Source organism: Henckelia pumila, chromosome 4 (assembly GCF_033568475.1).
Source record: "Henckelia pumila isolate YLH828 chromosome 4, ASM3356847v2, whole genome shotgun sequence".
NCBI classification, from domain to species: Eukaryota; Viridiplantae; Streptophyta; class Magnoliopsida; order Lamiales; family Gesneriaceae; genus Henckelia; species Henckelia pumila.
In genome coordinates this window covers 159860163-159879569 of record NC_133123.1, presented here as the reverse complement: position 1 = coordinate 159879569, position 19407 = coordinate 159860163, and the positions used below count along the sequence as shown (strand labels likewise).

The following is a 19407-nucleotide window of genomic DNA, read 5'->3' as shown; positions in this document are numbered from 1 at the left end:
AGCAGCTTGAGGATTTGATTGCCAAGGGATACATCAGACCTAGTGTATCGCCTTGGGGTGCTCCTGTGCTTTTTGTTTGGAAGAAGGATGGTTCTATGCGGCTCTGTATCGACTACCGCCAATTGAATCAGGATACAGTTAAGAACAGGTATCCTTTACCCCGAATAGATGACCTTTTTGATCAGCAGCAGGGTTCTTCTGTCTACTCTAAGATTGATCTGAGGTCAGGTTATCACCAGTTGAGAGTGCGAGAGGAAGACGTTCCTAAGACCGCATTCAGGACGAGGTATGGTCATTTTGAGTTTATAGTCATGCCATTCGGTTTGACTAATGCTCCAGCGGTTTTTATGAGTTTGATGAACCGTATCTTTCAGCGTTATCTAGATGATTTCGCCATTATCTTCATCGATGATATTCTTATTTATTCAAAGAACTGTACTGACCATGCAGAGCACTTGAGGACCGTATTGCAGATTTTGCGAGTTGAGCAGTTGTTTGCCAAGCTGTCTAAGTTTGAATTTTGGTTAGATCGAGTTTTCTTTCTCGGTCACATTATTTCTGAAGATGGGATTTCTGTCGATCCCAGCAAGATTGAAGCAGTTATGAATTGGCCTAGACCTACTTCAGTGTCGGAGATCCGAAACTTCATGGGTTTAGCTGGTTATTACCGTCGTTTCATCAAGGGTTTCTCATCTATTGCCAAGCCAATTACCCAGCTGACTCAGAAGAATGCGCCTTTTGTTTGGACTCCAGATTGTGAGGCTAGCTTTGTTGATCTGAAGAGGAGACTGACCAGTGCTCCAATTCTGTCTATTCCGAAGGGTACTGGAGGTTTCACAGTCTATTTTGATGCTTCTAACCGAGGCTTGGGTTGTGTTCTTATGCAGCATAAGCATGTGATAGCATATGTATCGAGGCAGCTGAAACCGCACGAGACTCGTTATCCGGTTCATGATCTTGAACTAGCTGCGATCGTCTTTTCTCTAAAGATCTGGCATCACTATCTTTATGGTGAGTCTTTCGAGATCTTTTCTGACCATAAGAGCCTTAAGTACTTGTTTTCACAGGCAGAGCTGAATATGAGACAGAGAAGATGGTTAGATCTGTTGAAGGATTTTGACTGTGAAATCAAGTATTATCCGGGAAAGTCAAATGCAGTTGCAGATGCCTTGAGCCGAAAGCTATGTTCTTTATCTCTTTCTACTATTGGTGTTTCTCAGTTGATCGATGATTGTTGCACTTATGGTTTAGAGTTTGAAACAGATAGGGAGACTATCAGAGTATTTGCTATTCAAGCCGAGCCGGAGTTGTTTGTTGCAATCAGAAAAACACAGAAGTCTGAACCGAGCATTCAGGTTTCAGTAGAGAAAGTCAGATCGGGACATCAGTCTGAATTTCAGGTTAGAGATGATGTTTTGTTTGTGAATAACCTTGTTGTTGTGCCTGATATTTTGGAGTTGAGACAGCGTACTCTTCGAGAGGCTCATTGCAGTCGGTTCAGCGTTCATCCTGGAGGTTGTAAGATGTACAACGATCTGAAGATTCAGTTTTGGTGGAAGAGAATGAAGAGCGACGTAGCGAGGTTTGTATCTCGGTGTTTGAATTGTCAGTAGGTAAAAGCAGAGCGGAAGCGACCAGGAGGTCTGTTGCATAGTCTATCTGTTCCTGAATGGAAATGGGATCACATTTCCATGGATTTCGTCACGAAGCTACCACGATCCGTTCGAAGATGCGATGCTATTTGGGTAGTGATCGACCGATTGACGAAGTCAGCTTGTTTTATTCCGTACAGGATGACGTATCGTCATGATCAGATGGCTGAATTGTATGTTAGCAATGTTGTGAGATTGCATGGTGTGCCGAAGTCGATCGTTTCAGACAGAGATCCTAGATTCACTTCGCACTTCTGGCATAGTCTTCAGGAGGCACTTGATACTCTGAGTACAGCTTATCATCCTCAGACGGATGGACAGTCAGACGGACTATTCAGACGTTAGAGGATATGCTGCGAGCGATAGTGCTAGACTTTGGCACTAGTTGGCAGGATTCTTTGCCTCTTGTCGAGTTTTCTTACAACAACAGCTTCCAAGCGAGTATCGGTATGGTGCCTTTGAGGCATTGTACGGTAAGAAATGCCGATCTCCGTTGTTTTGGGACGACTTGTTCAAGTCACCAGATTTGGGACCGGATTTGCTTAGAGATATGGCAGAGCAGGTTAAGATCATTCAGAACAGAATGAAGTCAGCTCAAGATAGACAGGCGAATTATGCGAACGTCAGACGTAGACCTCTGAGTTTTGAGCAGGGAGACCGTGTATTCCTTAAGATTTCTCCTTTCAGAGGCACTGTCAGATTCGAAAAGAGAGGGAAGTTATCTCCGAGATTCATCGGGCCATACGAGATCCTCGAGAATATAGGCGATCTTGCCTACAGACTTGCACTTCCTCCATCTTTATCTGGTATTCACGATGTTTTTCACGTCTCTATGCTGCAAAATTATCATCCAGATCCTTCTCATATCCTTCAGCCTGATGGAGCCGAGTTAGACGAGACTCTGAGCTACTTTGAGCGACCGATTCAGATCCTTGATCGGAAAGAAAAGCAACTCAGAACCAAGTTGATTCCATTGGTGAAAGTGCAGTGGAGCCGTCACGGAGTCGAGGAAGCAACTTGGGAGATAAATCTGACATGAGTCAGTGATTTTCGGAGTTATTTGGATGACGTGAGTTCTTCTTACTGTCTTTATTTCTTTATTCTATCTTATGAGTTGTGGTTCTCGTTGATTTCGAGGAAGAAATCTCTTCTTAGTGGGGGAGAATTGTAACGCCCCGTTTTTATCTTAAATGAGTTTATTTGAGTTAATTAGAGATTACAGAGTTCTCGAGCCGACTTGATTTTGATCAGGGTCCTTTTTGCAAATTTTGGAAATTTTAGGGACTAAAATGCAAATATTGATTTTCATATATTATCTACACTTGGATTTGATTGGAAAAATCTTCTCCTTCTTCCTCATTGCACGCCTCCTCCATTAGAGCCGCCCCCTTCTCATTCCAAGCTTTGGGATTTCAGTCCGAGCTCGATCCGTCTGTTGGTAATTATTTCTGAAGGCAGATTAGCGATCACTGCTGCGAGAGCTTCGTTCTATCGTAAGTTTTTCTACGATCAGATACATTCTAGTTTTTGGATGTTGTTAGAATCATTCTAGATTCGAGTATGTTGTTCTCTACAGTGTTCTGATCGTTTATTATCTATCAGTTTTGAAATAGAGCGACGTTCAGAATTGTTATGATTTTTATAAACCCATGGAAGTTTGCATACCCGATAGTGGTACAACGCACACCATTCTCCAAGATAAAATATATTTCTTGGAATTAAAACCAACAAAAACAATGGTGAATACAATATCAGGTCCTGTAGACTTGATTGAAGGTTGTGGAAAAGCACATTTTTTTGTTACCTAATGGTACAAATTTTTTTATAAATGATGCTTTATATTCACCAGGATCAAAAAAAAAATTTGTTGAGTTTTAATGACATATATTCTCATGGGTATGATACTGAGACGATAACTGATGGAAATCAAAAATACATGTGTCTTACCACATATAAATCAGGAAAGAAATATGTGGTTGAAAAATTATCAATGCTCCCTACTGGATTGCATTATATATAAGGTCAATCGAATCAAATATGTTGGTTAATAATTCTTCAATATTAACCAATTAGCATAATCGATTGGGACATCCTGGTTCAATAATGATGCGAAGAATTATTGAAAATACGCATGGTCATCCATTGAAAGACCAGAAGATCTTTCAGAATAATAAGTTTCAATGTAAAACATGTTCTCTTGGAAAACTTATTATAAGAACATCGCCAGCTAAAATCCAAACAGAATCATCCATATTTCTTGAACGTATTCAGGGTGATATTTGTGGGCCAATTCATCCACCATGTGGACCATTTCAATATTTTATGGTATTGATCGATGCCTCTAGCAGATGGTCACATGTATGCTTATTGTCAACTCGGAATGTGGCATTTGAAAGATTAATGGCTCAAATAATAAAATTGCGGAATCAATTTCCCGATTATACAATCAAGAAGACTTGATAATGCTGGAGAATTTACTTCTCAAACTTTCAATGACTATTGTATGTCAATGGGAATTACTATTGAACATCTTGTTGCTCATGTTCATACACAGAATGGATTAGCTGAATCATTGATTAAACGTCTACAACTGATTGCTAGACCAATGATTATGAGAACAAAACTCCCTATTTCTATATGGGGACATGCAATTTTACATGCTGCGGCATTAATTCGCATCAGACCAAGTGCATATCATAAATTCTCCCCATTGCAGCTTGCATTTGGTAAAGAACCAAATATTTCTCATATGAGAATTTTTGGATGTATGGTGTATGTGCCTATTGTACCACCTCAACGATCAAAAATGGGTCCTCAAAAAATAATCGGTATTTATATCAGTTATGATAGTCCATCAATCATTCGATATCTTGAGCCTCAAAGAGGCGATGTATTTACAACACGTTTTGCTGATTGTCATTTTAATGAAAAAATATTCCCAATGTTAAGGGGAGAAAAGAAACACATCGAAAAAGAAATCACATGGTATGTACCATCATTGTTACATTTGGATCCAAGGACCAAACAATGTGAGAAAAATGTACAACAAATTGTGCACTTGCAAAGAATTGCAAATCAAATGCCAGATGCATTTGCAGACACAAAAGGGGTAACAAAATCATATTGAAGCCATTTTCGAAAGTTTGAGTTTTGAGATTTGTTGGTATTGCCTTTTTGTTGTGGTATTAGCATTGTTATGAGATTATATCGGTATTGAACTGCTGTCTGCGTTTCCGGTTTGTTCAGTTTATAGCCGTTATGCCGTCGGTTTGAGTTTTGGAGATTTGAACCGTTTTTTAAGTTGTTGAACTTGGCTTGTAAGTTGATCTTGGTTATTGATCTTGTATTTCATCTGAACAGATTCGTTTGGAGTTTGTCAAGCCAGAGTTAACAGCGTTTTGATCGTCAAGAGTTGGACGAAGATCGGTAAAGAGTTTTACCTTGAGCCTTGTTGTTGTTTAGATTGGTTAGACTTTGATACAATCTTTTGTTGTAGCTTTCCAGAGATTGGAACTACTTGCCTTGAAAGGTAAAAACAGTCATCGTAGCGGGATAGCATACTCGGACTGTTGGTTCTCGAGTTTCCCTATTTAAATCACATATTGCATCGATACTTGTTCTAGCATATGGAACTTGTATTTTGTTGATTGATTGAGTTTTGTTATGTGGCTTATGTTTATGTTTCTGTTATGCATTCATCTTGAGCCTACTTTGATTTCAGTGGGCAGAACCGCCCTTTTTGTTTAGACGTTTGGGAACTATGATTGAGTGGACTAGGTTGTAGTATTTTGCCTAGTGCTAGCATAATCATTATGGTTTCTCAAAGTCTAGAGGAGTGGGATACGTGGCACCACCTCGATTGGGAGAGTCAGTGAGTCGTTACATGATCTCATCCTCGGGATCCCAAAAGCAGAGCAGCACTCCCTTGTTTATCAGAATTGACATCCTGGTTTTAAAGACATGCATATCATTAGCTTCGACTTGAATATGTTGTTTTGATAGCATGTTGTATATTCATTACTTGTTATGTTGTTTTTACTGGGAATGTCATTCTCACCGGTTTATCCGGCTGTTGCTTTGTTTTGTATGTGTACTTGGCAACAGGTGGGGCAGGACCAAGTCAGCGTAGGCCTGGCTAGCAGCAAGAGGGAGAGCTAGTGGTGAGACTCGGTTTAGAAGTCGTGTCAGCATGTCTAACTAGTTGTATTTGAACATGTTTAGATATCGAACTTCATTATGTTATTGTATTGTTTATGCGAGCTGTGTTGAAATTTTTTCGTTGCAAATCCAATACTTTTGAGCGGTTGTGTAACCCTAGAATTTCATCTATTAATTAGAGAACTGGTGATTGTAATGCATGATAAAATGTTTTTGGTTTTGGACTCAAGTTTCTATCATGAATTCTGCTATTTTTGGCTCTGTTTCTGTCACCGCTCGATCCGCAAGATCTTGCGGATCGAGCGAGGGCAAGCTGTGCAGTCCTCTGTTTCAAATTTTTGTGGCTTGCTCGATCTGCAATATCTTGCGGATCGAGCGAGGGCTGGGTTTTCCGGGCAGTAGCTTTGGCAAAAGTTGCTCGCTCGATCCGCAAGATCATGCGAATCGAGCGAGGCACTATTTCAAAAAAAAAAAAATCTTTATTGCTTTTAACCTTTGGTTATTGTATGCCTTATTGTTGTTTAATCCCGAGATTAGTTGTTTGGAACCGAGGTCTCACAAGGTTGGGCTATGGATTTGATCGGGAAAATTTACCCATCTTCATCTAAAGGCCATAATTTCATTATTGTGGCTACAGACTTCTTTACCAAATGGGTGGAGGCATACCATTGAAAAAGGTGGAACAAAAAGATGTGATCAATTTTATCAAGGAGCACATCATACATCGATTTGGTATACCAAATTCTATTATTACAGATCAAGGAACCATGTTTGTAAGGTCGGAAGTCAAAGATTTTGCAGCATATTTTGGCATTAAGCTACACTGTTCTTCGCCATATTACTCTCAGGCCAATGGGAAGCAGAAGCCTCTAATAAAGTGCTGATTCAAATCTTGCAGAAAATGATGGAAGACAATCCAAGATTGGCCTAGGCTATTATCTGAAACATTATGGGCGTACAGAACATCAAAGAGAACCGCAACCAGGGTGAGTCCTTTTGCATTGGCTTATGGGCATGAAGTTGTGTTGCCTATGGAGATCATGGTTCCGTCATTACGAATAGCTATGCAAAATCATTTGATTCCGGAAACATACATTGATGCCATGATCACGGAGTTAGAGGATCTCGATGATACACGAATGCAAGCTCTCAATAGCCTCATGATCCAAAAATAAAAGGTGGCTCGGAGTTACAATAAATGGGTTAGAAAGAAGTCGTTTCATGAAGGAGACCTGGTTTGGAAAGTCATACTACCTGTGGAAGTTAAGGACAGAGAATTGGGAAAATGGTCTCCAAATTGGGAAGGACCATTTAAAGTTCATCGAGTTTTGGATGGAAACGCTTATTGGCTAGCCAGTGTAGAAGGGGAACCTCACAAACGATGCATCAATGGTAGATATTTGAAGCAATACATTCCTAGTATGCGAGAGGAACATGCTCTCTAAGTAATGTAAAGTGGCTGTAAATGCCACGTTTGTAATTATCAGGCTAAATTATGGCCGATTGTTGTAAATAAATAAAACAGTTGAGAATTTGCAGGAATGATTGCTTAAAATAACCAACGATAAATGGACACTCAGACCATTAGTCTGAAACAGAGAAGAAACCTAAATGTTCAAAAGCAGGCGTTTGAAAAGGTTTTAACAACAAAAAGAAATATTGTTTTCTCCATGAAACAGTGAATTTTACCTAGTGCGGCTGCCAATTCTTCCCACTTTTACTTACATTCTAGCTGTATGGACATGGATTCATTCAGAATGGTGTTCCATCCTTGATACTCTGATTTTTGATTCACCAATTGAATCCCAGTGTCACCAATCTCCTGGTCAGCCGACAGTATTTGTGCTTTGAGAGATTCACCTTCTTCAAGTAGTTGTACTCTATTGGCTTCACAGGTAGCCAATTCTCTCTTCAAATACGATATTTATTCTTCCACAATGTCAAAAGTTTGACCCACTTCAATCAGTTTGTTGACATTACTCTCTCTCACTCTCTTGAGATTATCCCAAGTTTCTTTAGAGGCCCTGAAAGTCTCCATTCTGACCAAGAACTCGATATGTTTTTTCACAGCATCTCGGGCCTGTGAAAGAATAGAAGGTAGAGAATGAGAAGCTATACCTAGTGGGGATTCGGTAAACCCTTGGGAATTCTGAAGCAAGTGAAAAGCAGTCAGAAGTTTTTGATATTGCTGCTCTGTTAATGTGAATAAATCCTGAGTGATTAAAGACTTGATGGTGGTCATAGCGTGGTTGACGGACTCTATGCTGGGATGTGGTGGAACCTCTGGAATGGGTTCACTTTTGAAATCTTGCAAAAAACTGAAATCTAAATCCATCGTGACTGAAGGAAGAGTGCACATTTGAATCCGCCAAGAGAAATAATCCTGCAAAAGGTACCAGGAGGTAATGAAATAATAAAAATAGGTACAAGAATATAGTCATAAACAAAGTGTTACCTTGACAGCAGTTGATGCGGTGGCTATGTTGGAAACTTGTGCAACATGGGGAACATGAATGGGAATACTTAGTTTGGGAAGAGGTGCTTTTGAAGATATGCCAGTGATGATTTGCGCCGCAATGATGTTCTCAGTAGCATCAGCAGGCGTTAAGTGCTTGTTGAGAGGCGCTGCATCTTTCAATGGCATGGAACTCATTGGTTGAGTTACCTCAATAGTTGATCTAGGGGCATCAACGTTGAAGGGAATTGAGGAAACAGATATGGTGTCATCTTCTTCTGAATCAACAGGAACTTCAAAAATACGTGAGGGTTGCATGGCCAATCTTCGTGATACACGGGTACTTTTTCTGACTTTGGTAGGGGAATGTTCTTTTGGCACTCCACTACCCATGGTTTTCAATTTTTTGACAGAGTTTTGAATTGCTAAAGTAAGGAAAGTAATAATAAGTAGGCCAGTTAATTTTAAAAGTCTAGTTTAGAGATTGTACAATTACCAGGAGGAACTATCAAAGCAGCAGTAAGAGCTTGGTATTTGGGAGTCCACCATGACATAAAAGGAACGATGCTTTCCCGAGTCACTTCCTGAATTGGAGCTTGAAAGAAGGATCCCCATACTAGGTTTAATTTAGCAGTTGGCAAAGAGAAACGACGATCAACTAACTCATCCCAAATTTTAGGCAACTGTTGAGGGAAGAAAAAGTGGTTTTTGGGTACAATAGGAGGAAAGCCAAATTGTCGGGCCACGATCAAAGGATTGTATATTTCAAAAGGGAGTATGGCATTATCATTGGAAAAGGTACCACTGCTGATCAAAAATTTTAAATGAAGACAAGCAAGTCGTATGCCATCAACAACTTGTGGAAAAGACCTGCTTTGGTGAGACATGAAACGCAAGATCCAAGGATAATTTATCGTGTTGAGAAACACTGGAAAATGGTAAACACTCCCCTCTCCAAGGGTATTGAAAAAAGTCATCAAGAAATCCTTAGAAACTATGGTGATGCAGTAGGATAGAGCATTACTGTCAGAAGGATTAATGCTAGTAAACGGAAGGTTCCTAATGTCCGAAAAATAGGAAAAGAGACACAACTGCAAGAACCAGCAAACACCTTGAAGTTTGCAGAGGGGAGTATCGAGTACACTTTTACTCAACCCTCGGTAGACAGATCCTAAGAACATGACCCCTAAATTGACAAGGTTCCCAATACTCAACAGACGCGCAAGAGATAAGTATTCTGCGGATGGTTGACCAGAAGCAGGACAAAACAAAATTTGCAAACGAGTACCCACATAAACAAGATATTTTCATCAGCATTTGGGGTCTCAGAGGCGGTATGCCAAGTTCCTATGATAGAAGCATATGAGGTGTAATTCAGATATTCATCTGGAAGGTTTAGAACATCCGTCATCGAGATGACACCTATCAATTCTAGACCAATGATGGGAATCCTCAGTAAACGGAGGATATCATGAAGAGTAATGGTCATTGGTCCACAAGATAATATGAAGGAATTGCAAGAGGGAGACCAAAAATGGAGTGCAGATTCTAGTAAGTTGGTTTGCAATGGGAACAGACCTTTCGTAAGCTGAATGAAGTAATACAACCCTTGGGATTTCCAAATATCACCAAAATGGGGTTCCAGTTTATTGATCCAATTCACCCATTCAGGAGAGAAACAGGGCCAAGATTTTAATTTAGCCGCTTTAGCAGGAGGTTGTACAGAACTGCTCAAAAGTAGTGAGGAAGCCGATAAAGAATCAAGGGGAAACATGTTGGAAAAGACCGCCGAGGGCAAGGGAACTTCTACATATGGAGCATGGGTTATGGTTGCCAAAACTTCAACGGAGTTAGGTTTAATAAGGGGATTTGTAGGCCTGTGAGGAACATAAATCAAATAAAGAAAATAGGAGAGCCAAGCAATCAAAACAACGATAATATTAGCAGTGAGATCAAGGAGAGTGAACATACCTGATGACCTCCATTTCCTCAGGAGAGATTGATGAACTGGCAGGAGTAGACGCCATGGAGAAGAAGGAGTAAAATACTGCACAAATAAAAGGTGAATTAAGCCATTGAATGGTATTTTCTGCTGTGTGTGCAGGTTTTAACATATGAACCACCAAAAGGATATAAACTTACTAGTCAGAGAAGCAGCTGGATGTCAGACCAAAACCTAGGTTCTCGAGGCGTTACACAGAGCAAAGGGATGAAATTCGAAACCAGCTCAAAATAATGAGTCGGTGAAGATGAAGAGCCCTAAGGAGAGAAAGAGAGGCGCGAATATCGGAGGAACAATAATGATAATGCTGAGGTGACGTGATCAGGGGATTTAAAATTTGAAGTACAGGATCATTGAGATTTTTTCTTGAAAACAAAGTCACAAAGCGTATCCATTGGCTCAACAGTTAGTGAGAAATTCATCATCCAGTTTTAATGGCCCAATGGGCCATCAACCTGCAGGGGGCAATTGTTAGCCCATAAAATAAAATATTATATGAATTCGACTTCCTTGGCCCAGTTCCTAAAAACTGTGCAGCTCGAGTGGTTCAGCCCACCAGAAATGAAGCCCAGAAGACAAAAATCCATCGGCAAGAAATGAAGTGGAAGTTATATTTTAAAAGGGTGACCAAGTCAGAAAACAATTGAGGAGAACATGGCCCATTTTTGAGAGATAATGGGGTGGAAGTTATGGAATTGGGAACAAAAGAGCCGTCGAAAAGAAAGAGGAGACAGACATCATCTCAACATCAAACATAGCTCTCAAAAAACTTTGTATTTTCAGCAATCTTTCTGCAAAAAATTTCGTACCTTCATCTTGTCATTTTCTAGACATTTTAGCATACATACTTATCTTCTTTTTGATGGGTTCCTCAAACTATTACAACACTTTCTTTTGTGGTTAGTATGGCAAGAACTTTTCATTTTGAATTTTCAGTAGCAAAGAATCAATATTCGGTTGCTATTAATAATTCTTCTTTTACTTTATTTTAGTTCTTTAGTGTTTTACCGATGGATTTGAGACCGACGACAAAACCGGGACTCATTTTCTCTTGGTGTTAGAAGTTAGATTTTTATTTTAATTTTTTTATTTTTCAATTGGCACTCACGTGTCTGGCACTCCTGCAATCAACCCGCTCGAGCCAATTTTTGTGTGCAAACACTACACACTGAATATTGATATTAATTTCTATTGACAGCTGAATCGAGTAGATTTTGGGTACTCCCTATTGGGTAGCTTATTCAAGCTTGGTCATGAACCAAACACAATCACCTTTAGCACTCTCATTAAAGGGTTGTTTTTGGCAGATAAGGTTAATGATGCCGTGGAACTTTTTAGAAAGGTATTAAGAGAGAAACTATGTGAGCCAAACCAAGTCACATTTCTAGCCATGATAAATGGGCTGTGCAAAGCTGGTTACACTATCATGGCCCATGATTTACTGGGTACATTGGCAAAAGGAACTTGCAAACCTGATGTCAAGTCATACAACACGATAATTGATAGTCTTTGTAAAGATAAGATGGTAGATGATGCACTCCAATTATTGCACCAGATGATTGAGAAAGGGGTGTGTCCAGATGTTGTTACTTACAATTCAGTGATCCAGGTACTGTGCAATTTTGGTCGATGGAAAGAGGTGAAAGACTTGTTCGTTGATATGCAAGGTCTCAAAATCCATTCAGATGTGTTTACTTTTAATATATTGGTTGATGCATTTTGCAAGGAAGGAATGGTCAATGAGGTAGAGGATTTGTTGAGAAGCATGAAGAAAAGAGATGTTTTTCCTGATATCGTCACATACAATTCCTTGATAGATGAATATTGTTTACGAGGGGAAATGGATAGAGCACAAAGATTGTCTGATTTCTTAGCATTTATGGGTCTCAAGCGAAATATCTTTACCTACAACAATATGCTCAATGGATATATTAAGAAAGAAAAGATGGATGAAGCGTGGAATTACTTTCATAAAATTTCCGCTATCGGGTTGGATACTACAACAATTTCCTAAAACATCATGATACAAAGATTATTTCGTGGAGGTAGATATGATGCTGTCCAAAAGCTTTTCAATGAGATGGAAGCTCGAAAAGTATTTCCTGACTTGATTACTTATTCTTTTATATTGGAAATCTTGTGTAAGACTTAGCAATTTACCCAATGATAAGTGCATTTTGTGCACTTAATTTGCATTGATATTTATGGTTAATTGTTTGGTTTCGATTGGAATTATGTGTGGTTTGTTGTTGTTTGTGTTGGATTTTAGGAATTACAGAAAACATTGAAGTGGTGTTGGATAGAGTTGAAAGAATCAAGAAAAAAAGGGCTAAAAGAGCAAATTTGGTTCAAGAAGTTGAAGGAAAAAGAAGAAAGGCCGAACCATGTGCGCGCCCACTCGTTTCCTGCTGCCCGCCCACGCGGTCTGAAGGAATTTGTGAATGCTAGAGCCCAATAGAAGTGCGCGCCCGTGCATAAAGAGCTACGCGCCCGCGCGTGTTCAAGAATTTTGAAAGATATAATCAGAGACCTGTGCGCGCCTGCGAATAAGAGAAGGCGCGCCCGCGCGTCATGTTTTTGCAACCGAGAAGTTTGGTTTTTATGGAAACTTTGGGATTTTTTTGGGATTTTTTTGGATGACTTTTAGGGCGTATAAAAGGGAGTTTTTCTGACCCTAAGAGGGAACGAACAGCCATCATACACACAATACTCATGAGAGATCAACTTTGTGGGATTTTTGGAAGATTAATCAAGATCGTGAAGTGAAGAATTTCTTGGAACGAAGACCTGCTTTTCAACCGGACACGAAAGAAAGACTACGGCTTTGTTATTATATCTTTTATACTCTTTTGATTGTTGAATTATGTTTGGATTATTAAACATGATTTGAGTGTGTTTTAATTTTATCATGAACTAATTTTTCTTAGTCTAGAGGTTGATGTAGCCTAGTTGAGACATGTTCATAAATATTTAATTTTATTGAATTTAATTTCTTGAGACTAATTGTGTTTCTAGATTTGAATGTCTTTTCAAATTACTGGCCATAAATTTATTTGTTAAATTTATTTGGAATCCGACACTCGGGAGATGGGATTTTGAATAGGATCGTTATAAATAACACTGTTAATTGTTTATATAACTCGGAAGAGTAAATAGCGTTAATAGAGTCTTAAAAAACATTGTTTTACACATATCACTAAGACTAGATTTTTAATAGGGATATTGGAATTGAATCTTAGTTGACACAATCTATTTGATACTCGGGAGAGAAAAATAGAATAATCTAAGTGTTCTTGGTTATTAGTCAAAAGAAATTCATGAAAATAGATTGATTAGAAATGAATATTGTTGAAACCAGGTGAAATCAATACCTCTAGATCATTTCTCAGTGATTGATAAACCTTTAAAATTTGTGTGTGCGTGTTCTTGTTAATTTCTATCATTTCTTTATTTTTCCAGCAAATCTCTAAAAACTTGGTTTTCTAAATAAAATCAAGACACGTTACTCTTCGTGGGATCGACACTTCACTTACTCTTTACTAAAACTTGACAATCGTGCGCTTTTCGAGCGTAAAATTCGCAACAAGTTTTTGCCGCCGTTGCTGGGGAGTAATTTTTGATTATATTTTAGTCTTGTTACCAATTAGTCTAGATTTTAATTTAGAGCTTTTATTTATTTTATAGTTTTGTGCTAATTGAATTCTTCTTAATAATTTTAATTGCAGTTTATGCGAAGATCTCAAAGAGCGAATTCTCTGCTTTTTGACCCGGTGATCGATCGTACTGCACGTGCTTTAAGAAGAGCGAGGGAAGAATAAGAACTGAACACGGCTGAATAGAATTTAAATCAAGCTCCCCTGGTGCCTATCAGAGATCATTTCAAGCCGACAATCCAGCCTCACTATTCTAGAATCGCTCGAGGGACCATTAACGCCAACAATTTTGAACTAAAGTCGGCATTAATCAACATGGTTCAGCAGAACCAATTCAATGGGAGCGCCACAGCTGATCCTCATCTACACCTGCGAACTTTTTTGGAGATAAACAATATGGTAAAAATAAACAGTTTTTCTGAGGACATTATACGCTTACGCTTGTTTCTTTTTTCTCTCAGGGACCAGACTAGAAGTTGGATACAATTCTTTCCGTTAGGAAGCATTAAAACTTGAGAGGAAATGGCGGTCAAGTTTCTTGCAAAATATTTCCCACCTGCTAAATCCACCCAGTTGAAGATTGAGATCAGTACCTTCAGGAAGATGGACTCATAACAACTTTATGAAGCCTGAGAAAGGTATAAAGAATTAATTAGACGTTGTCCTAACCAAAATTTTGCAGATTGGGAGCAGATAGAATGGTTTTACAATGTTCTAAACACGCCTACTCGGATGTCGGTGGATTCATTGCTGGAGTTACCATATTTGCAAAAGATCCCGCTCAGGCCTACGATATGCAGGAATAGATGACCATCAACAGTTTTCAATGGTCATCTGAGCGTATGGGTGTCAAAAGTATATGCAGTGGATCCTCTAACTTCAATAAATGCACAATTATTTGCGTTGACTACACAAGTTGCTGCATTTAACAACGTGAATGTAGCAGAACCTGCAGGTGTGTCAGTCTCAATTGATGAATCTCACCCACCTGAGAAAACTCAGTATATTAATCCCAGAGGCTATGGAAATTATCGAGGTATCCCTACCCCTAATAATTATCATCTTGAACAACAAAAATGTGTTGAATCCCCCTCCGGGATTCAATACAAACAACAGTGAAGGGAAAACGTCTTTGGAGGATGTTGTCTCTACGTTTGTCAATGAATATAGCAAGAGAATGTCGAGAACTGAGACTCGGTTTGATAGCATGGAGACACATATGTGTAGTTTTAGGGCTATGATGAAATCAATGGAAACACAGATTGGGCAGCTTGCAAATTATTTGAAGGATCAAAACCGAGGACAGTTTCCCCACAATATTGAATTGAACCCAAAAGAGTAATGCAAAGCAGTGAAGTTAAGGAGTGGTAAAAATTTAGAGGCTGATGAGCAAAGAAAAGTAAAGGAAGTTGAAGAACCAGTGGTTGAAGAAGTCATTGTTGAAAAGAAAAAGGATGATTCCGATTAAAAACTGATGTACAAGCCACAATTTCCTTACCCACAGAGGTTCAAGAAAAAGGCAATTGATGAGCAGTTTTCCAAGTTCCTAGACATCTTCAAGAAGATACACATCAATATTCCGTTTGTAGATGCTTTGGAACAAATGTCTAACTATGCCAAGTTCATCAAGGATGTGATGTCAAAGAAGAGGAGATTGAAAGAAAATGAGGTGGTGAATCTAACAGAAGAGTGCAGCGCAATCCTACAGAAAAAGTTGCCACAAAAGCTTAAGGATTCAGGGAGTTTTACGATTCCTTGTTTTATTGGTGGTTCTAAAGTAAATATAGATTTATGTGATTTAGGAGCCAGTATAAATTTGATGCCTTTTTCTGTTTACAGGACTTTGGAGCTTAGGGATGTCAAGGCGACCACCATCACATTACAGCTGGCTGACCAGAGTATCACATATCCACAGAGTATTGTGGAGGATGTCTTGGTGAAGGTAGACAAGTTCATATTTCCAGCAGATTTCGTGATTTGGGATATGGATGAAGATGAAGAAACTCCCTTGATTTTTGGAAGACCCTTTTTGACCACTTCAAGAGCGTTGATCGATGTCCATAAGGGCGAGCTCACACTTAGAGTTGGTGGTGAAGCGGTGATCTTCAACATTTATCACACCATGAGAGGACCAAACGAGGTAAGTACATGTAAAAGTATTGAAGTCATTGATTCTCATAATTCTTTTTCATGTGCAGAAATTAATGATCCATTAGAAAGATGTTTGGTTGCGGATGAGTCATTTGATAAGGAAGAATATTGGGAGCGACATGAACAAGAAGCATTTCTCGAAGGAGATCCCAAGAAAAAAATGGTGAGTCCTAAGGAATCTGAAGCATTGGAAAATACTGCACCAGATGTATCTGCTGAAACTCATGATCTTAAAGAATTTCCTGCACATTTATGTTATGCATTCCTTGGTGAGAATTCTACATGTTCTGTCATTATTTTTTCTCATCTGTCTGAGGTAGAAAAAGATAAGTTGTTGAGAGTCTTGTGAAATTTTAAAATTTCCTTAGGATGGTCAATTTATGATATTAAGGGTATTAATCCAACAATTTTTATGCATGAAATTTTGATGGAAGAGTCTTATACTCCTTATGTTGATCATCAAAGGCGGTTGAATCCTGCTATGAAAGAAGTAGTTAAAAAGAAAGTTTTGAAATTGTTAAATGCTGGTGTGATTTATGATATATCTGAAAGTAGTTGGGTATCTCCTGTTCAAGTGGTGCCTGAGAAAGGTGGGATTACTGTGGTCAAAAATGAAAATAATGAGTTAATCTTCATGCGTATAGTAACTGGCTGGCGAGGTTGTATAGATTATAGGAAGTTGAACAAAGCTAATCGGAAGGATCATTTTCCACTTCCTTTCATTGATCAAATGCTTGATAGACTTGCTGGTTATTGCTATTACTATTTCTTAGATGGATATTCAGGGTATAATCAAATTGTTATAGCACCAGAGGATCAAGAGAAAACTACTTTTACGTGTCCTTATGGCACGTTTGCCTTCAGGAGGATGCCTTTTGGCTTGTGCAATGCACCAACGACTTTTCAGCGGTGTATGATGGTGATTTTTTCCGATATGGTGGAGGACGTTATAAAAGTATTTATGGATGATTTTTTTGTCTTTGGTTCATCTTTTGATCACTGTTTGCATAATATTTTCCTTGTTTTGCAGAGATGTCACGAAAAGAACATAATTATTAATTGGGAAAAATGTCACTTTATGGTTCAAGAGGGCTTTGTCCTTGGACATAAAGTGTCATCTCATGGATTAGAGGTGGATCGAGCCAAAGTGGTAGCAATTGAGAAACTTCCACTACCAAAGAATATCAAGGGCATCAGAAGTTTCTTAGGCCATGCGGGGTTCTATCGGCGATTCATCAAAGACTTTTCTAAGATCACTAAACCCCTATGTAACTAGCTTGAAAAAAATTATTCTTTCATATTTGATGATGATTATTTGTAGGCCTTTGAGAAGATCAAGACGGCGTTAATCACAACACCTATTATGATCACTGACCATGCAGAAATTCGCTACTTATTTGCCAAGAAGGATGCTAAGCCATGCTTGATAAGGTGGATATTACTCCTCCAAGAATTCGACTTTGAAATCAAGGACAAGAAGGGGAGTGAAAATCAAGTAGCAAACCACTTGTCTCGACTGAAGTTAGAAGAGGTTAAGGAGGATAAAAACATAAAAGAAGTTTTTTTGGATGAACTAATCTTTTGGGTAAGTTTTTCCATTCCATGGTTTGCTGATATTGCTCATTTTTTGTCTTGTGGTGTCATGCCTCCAGACTTGAATAACCATCAAAAGAAGAAATTCCTCCATGACATCAAGTTCTACTTGTGGGATGACCCCTATGTTTTCAAGCGTTGTGCAGACCAAGTGATTAGGAGATGTGTGGCGGGTCAAGAAGCAAATGAAATCCTAGAGCAATGTCGTTCATCCCCTTAAGGAGGCCACTTTGGAGCAACACGGACTGCGGCTAAGGTATTGCAATCAGGTTTTTATTGGCCTACATTGTTTAGAGATAGTTATACATTAGTGAAATCTTGCGATAAGTGTCAAAGAACTGGGAATATATCTAGAAAGCATGAACTACCCCTCACAAATATCTTAGAAGATGAATTGTTTGATGTGTGGGGTATTGATTTTATGGGTCCATTTTCTTCTTATTTTGGTTACATTTATATCTTAATTGTAGTAGATTATGTTTCGAAATGGGTGGAAGCAATTGCCACCTCTACTAATGACTCTTGTGTTGTAGTAAAGTTTCTGCAAAAGAATATTTTTACGTGATTCGGAACTCCACGAGCAATAATCAGTGAAGAAGGTACGCACTTTTGCAATAAAATTTTTAATACCTTGCTCACTAAGTATGGTGTTAGGCATAAGGTGGCGTGCGCATACCATCCACAAATCAATGTCCAAGCGGAGATCTCTAACAAAGAGATTAAGCAAATCTTGGAGAAGACAGTTCACATGAATCGAAAGGATTGGGCCACTAAGCTGGACGATGCTCTTTGGGCATATCGAACAGCTTTCAAGACGCCCAATGGCATGTCACCCTACAGGTTGGTGTTTGGTAAGGCATGTCATTTGCCATTGGAGTTAGAGCACAAGGCGTTTTGGGCTGTCAAGAAGTTGAACATGGATCTTGAAGTATCCGAAGAGTTGCAGAAATTGCAGTTGAATGAATTGGACGAATTCCGGAATGAAGCATATGAGAATGCCAAGATATACAAGGAGCAAAAAAAAAAAGTGGCATGACAAACACATTGTCCGCAGGAAATTAGAATCAGGTCAGAAAGTATTATTATTTAACTCTCGTTTGAAACTGCTTCCAGGAAAATTGAAGTCGCGATGGTCCGGGCCATTTGCTGTGAAAACGGTGTATCCGCATGGAGCTATTGAGCTGCGATGTACCGATGGAAGGACATTCAAGGTGAACGGGCAGAGAGGCAATCACTATTTTGGTAATGAAGTATGAAATGCTGAGAGCACTTCGCTCACAGACCCTGCCTAAATCTGGTGAAAGTCGGGTTGGCGACTCTAAACTAAGCTCTATTTGGGAGGCAACCCAAATTTTCATTCCATTTCGTTGTTGCTTAGTTTTTCTTTATTTTTGTTCTTTCAATAAATTACTTTTTAGTGCACTTATTTATCTGTATGTTTTATTTTTTTTGATCCCTTAGTTTTTTTCCAGGAACGCTCTTTTCAGAGTCTTATGCACGCCCACGCAGTATCAAGGGCGCGCCCGCGCACCCTAGCCTGAAAAAAAACGAAACAGAAGTTTGTGTGCGGCCGCTCATCATATTAGGCGCGCCCGCGCCATCCCTGTGCAATCTTTCTTCCCAAACGATGAGCTATGTGTGGCCGCCCTTTTTTCCACATACGCACGCGCCTCTTATGCTACGAAAAATATTCCTTCCCGATCCCTATGCGTGCCCGCCCCATTCTGTGTTTTAACGTAGATT

The 19407-nt window shown here is 39.1% G+C and overlaps 2 protein-coding genes and 1 pseudogene across 2 annotated transcripts; all 3 read left to right on the top strand.

The window, feature by feature from the left end:
• The first annotated feature begins 6460 nt into the window (after positions 1–6460).
• On the top strand, positions 6461–6985 carry LOC140862216 (uncharacterized). Its single transcript, XM_073265222.1, has 2 exons — positions 6461–6687; positions 6772–6985. Exons 1-2 carry the CDS (start codon positions 6461–6463, stop codon positions 6983–6985), a joined length of 441 nt encoding a protein of 146 aa, XP_073121323.1.
• A 3716-nt stretch (positions 6986–10701) lies between these two features.
• Positions 10702–12419, top strand: LOC140862214 (uncharacterized; annotated as a pseudogene).
• Positions 12420–15394: 2975 nt separating this feature from the next.
• LOC140862213 (uncharacterized) lies at positions 15395–18700 on the top strand. The gene is made up of 5 exons (XM_073265221.1): positions 15395–15633; positions 15760–16340; positions 16857–16990; positions 17393–17815; positions 18326–18700. Exons 1-5 carry the CDS (start codon positions 15395–15397, stop codon positions 18698–18700), a joined length of 1752 nt encoding a protein of 583 aa, XP_073121322.1.
• The last annotated feature ends 707 nt before the right edge of the window (positions 18701–19407 follow it).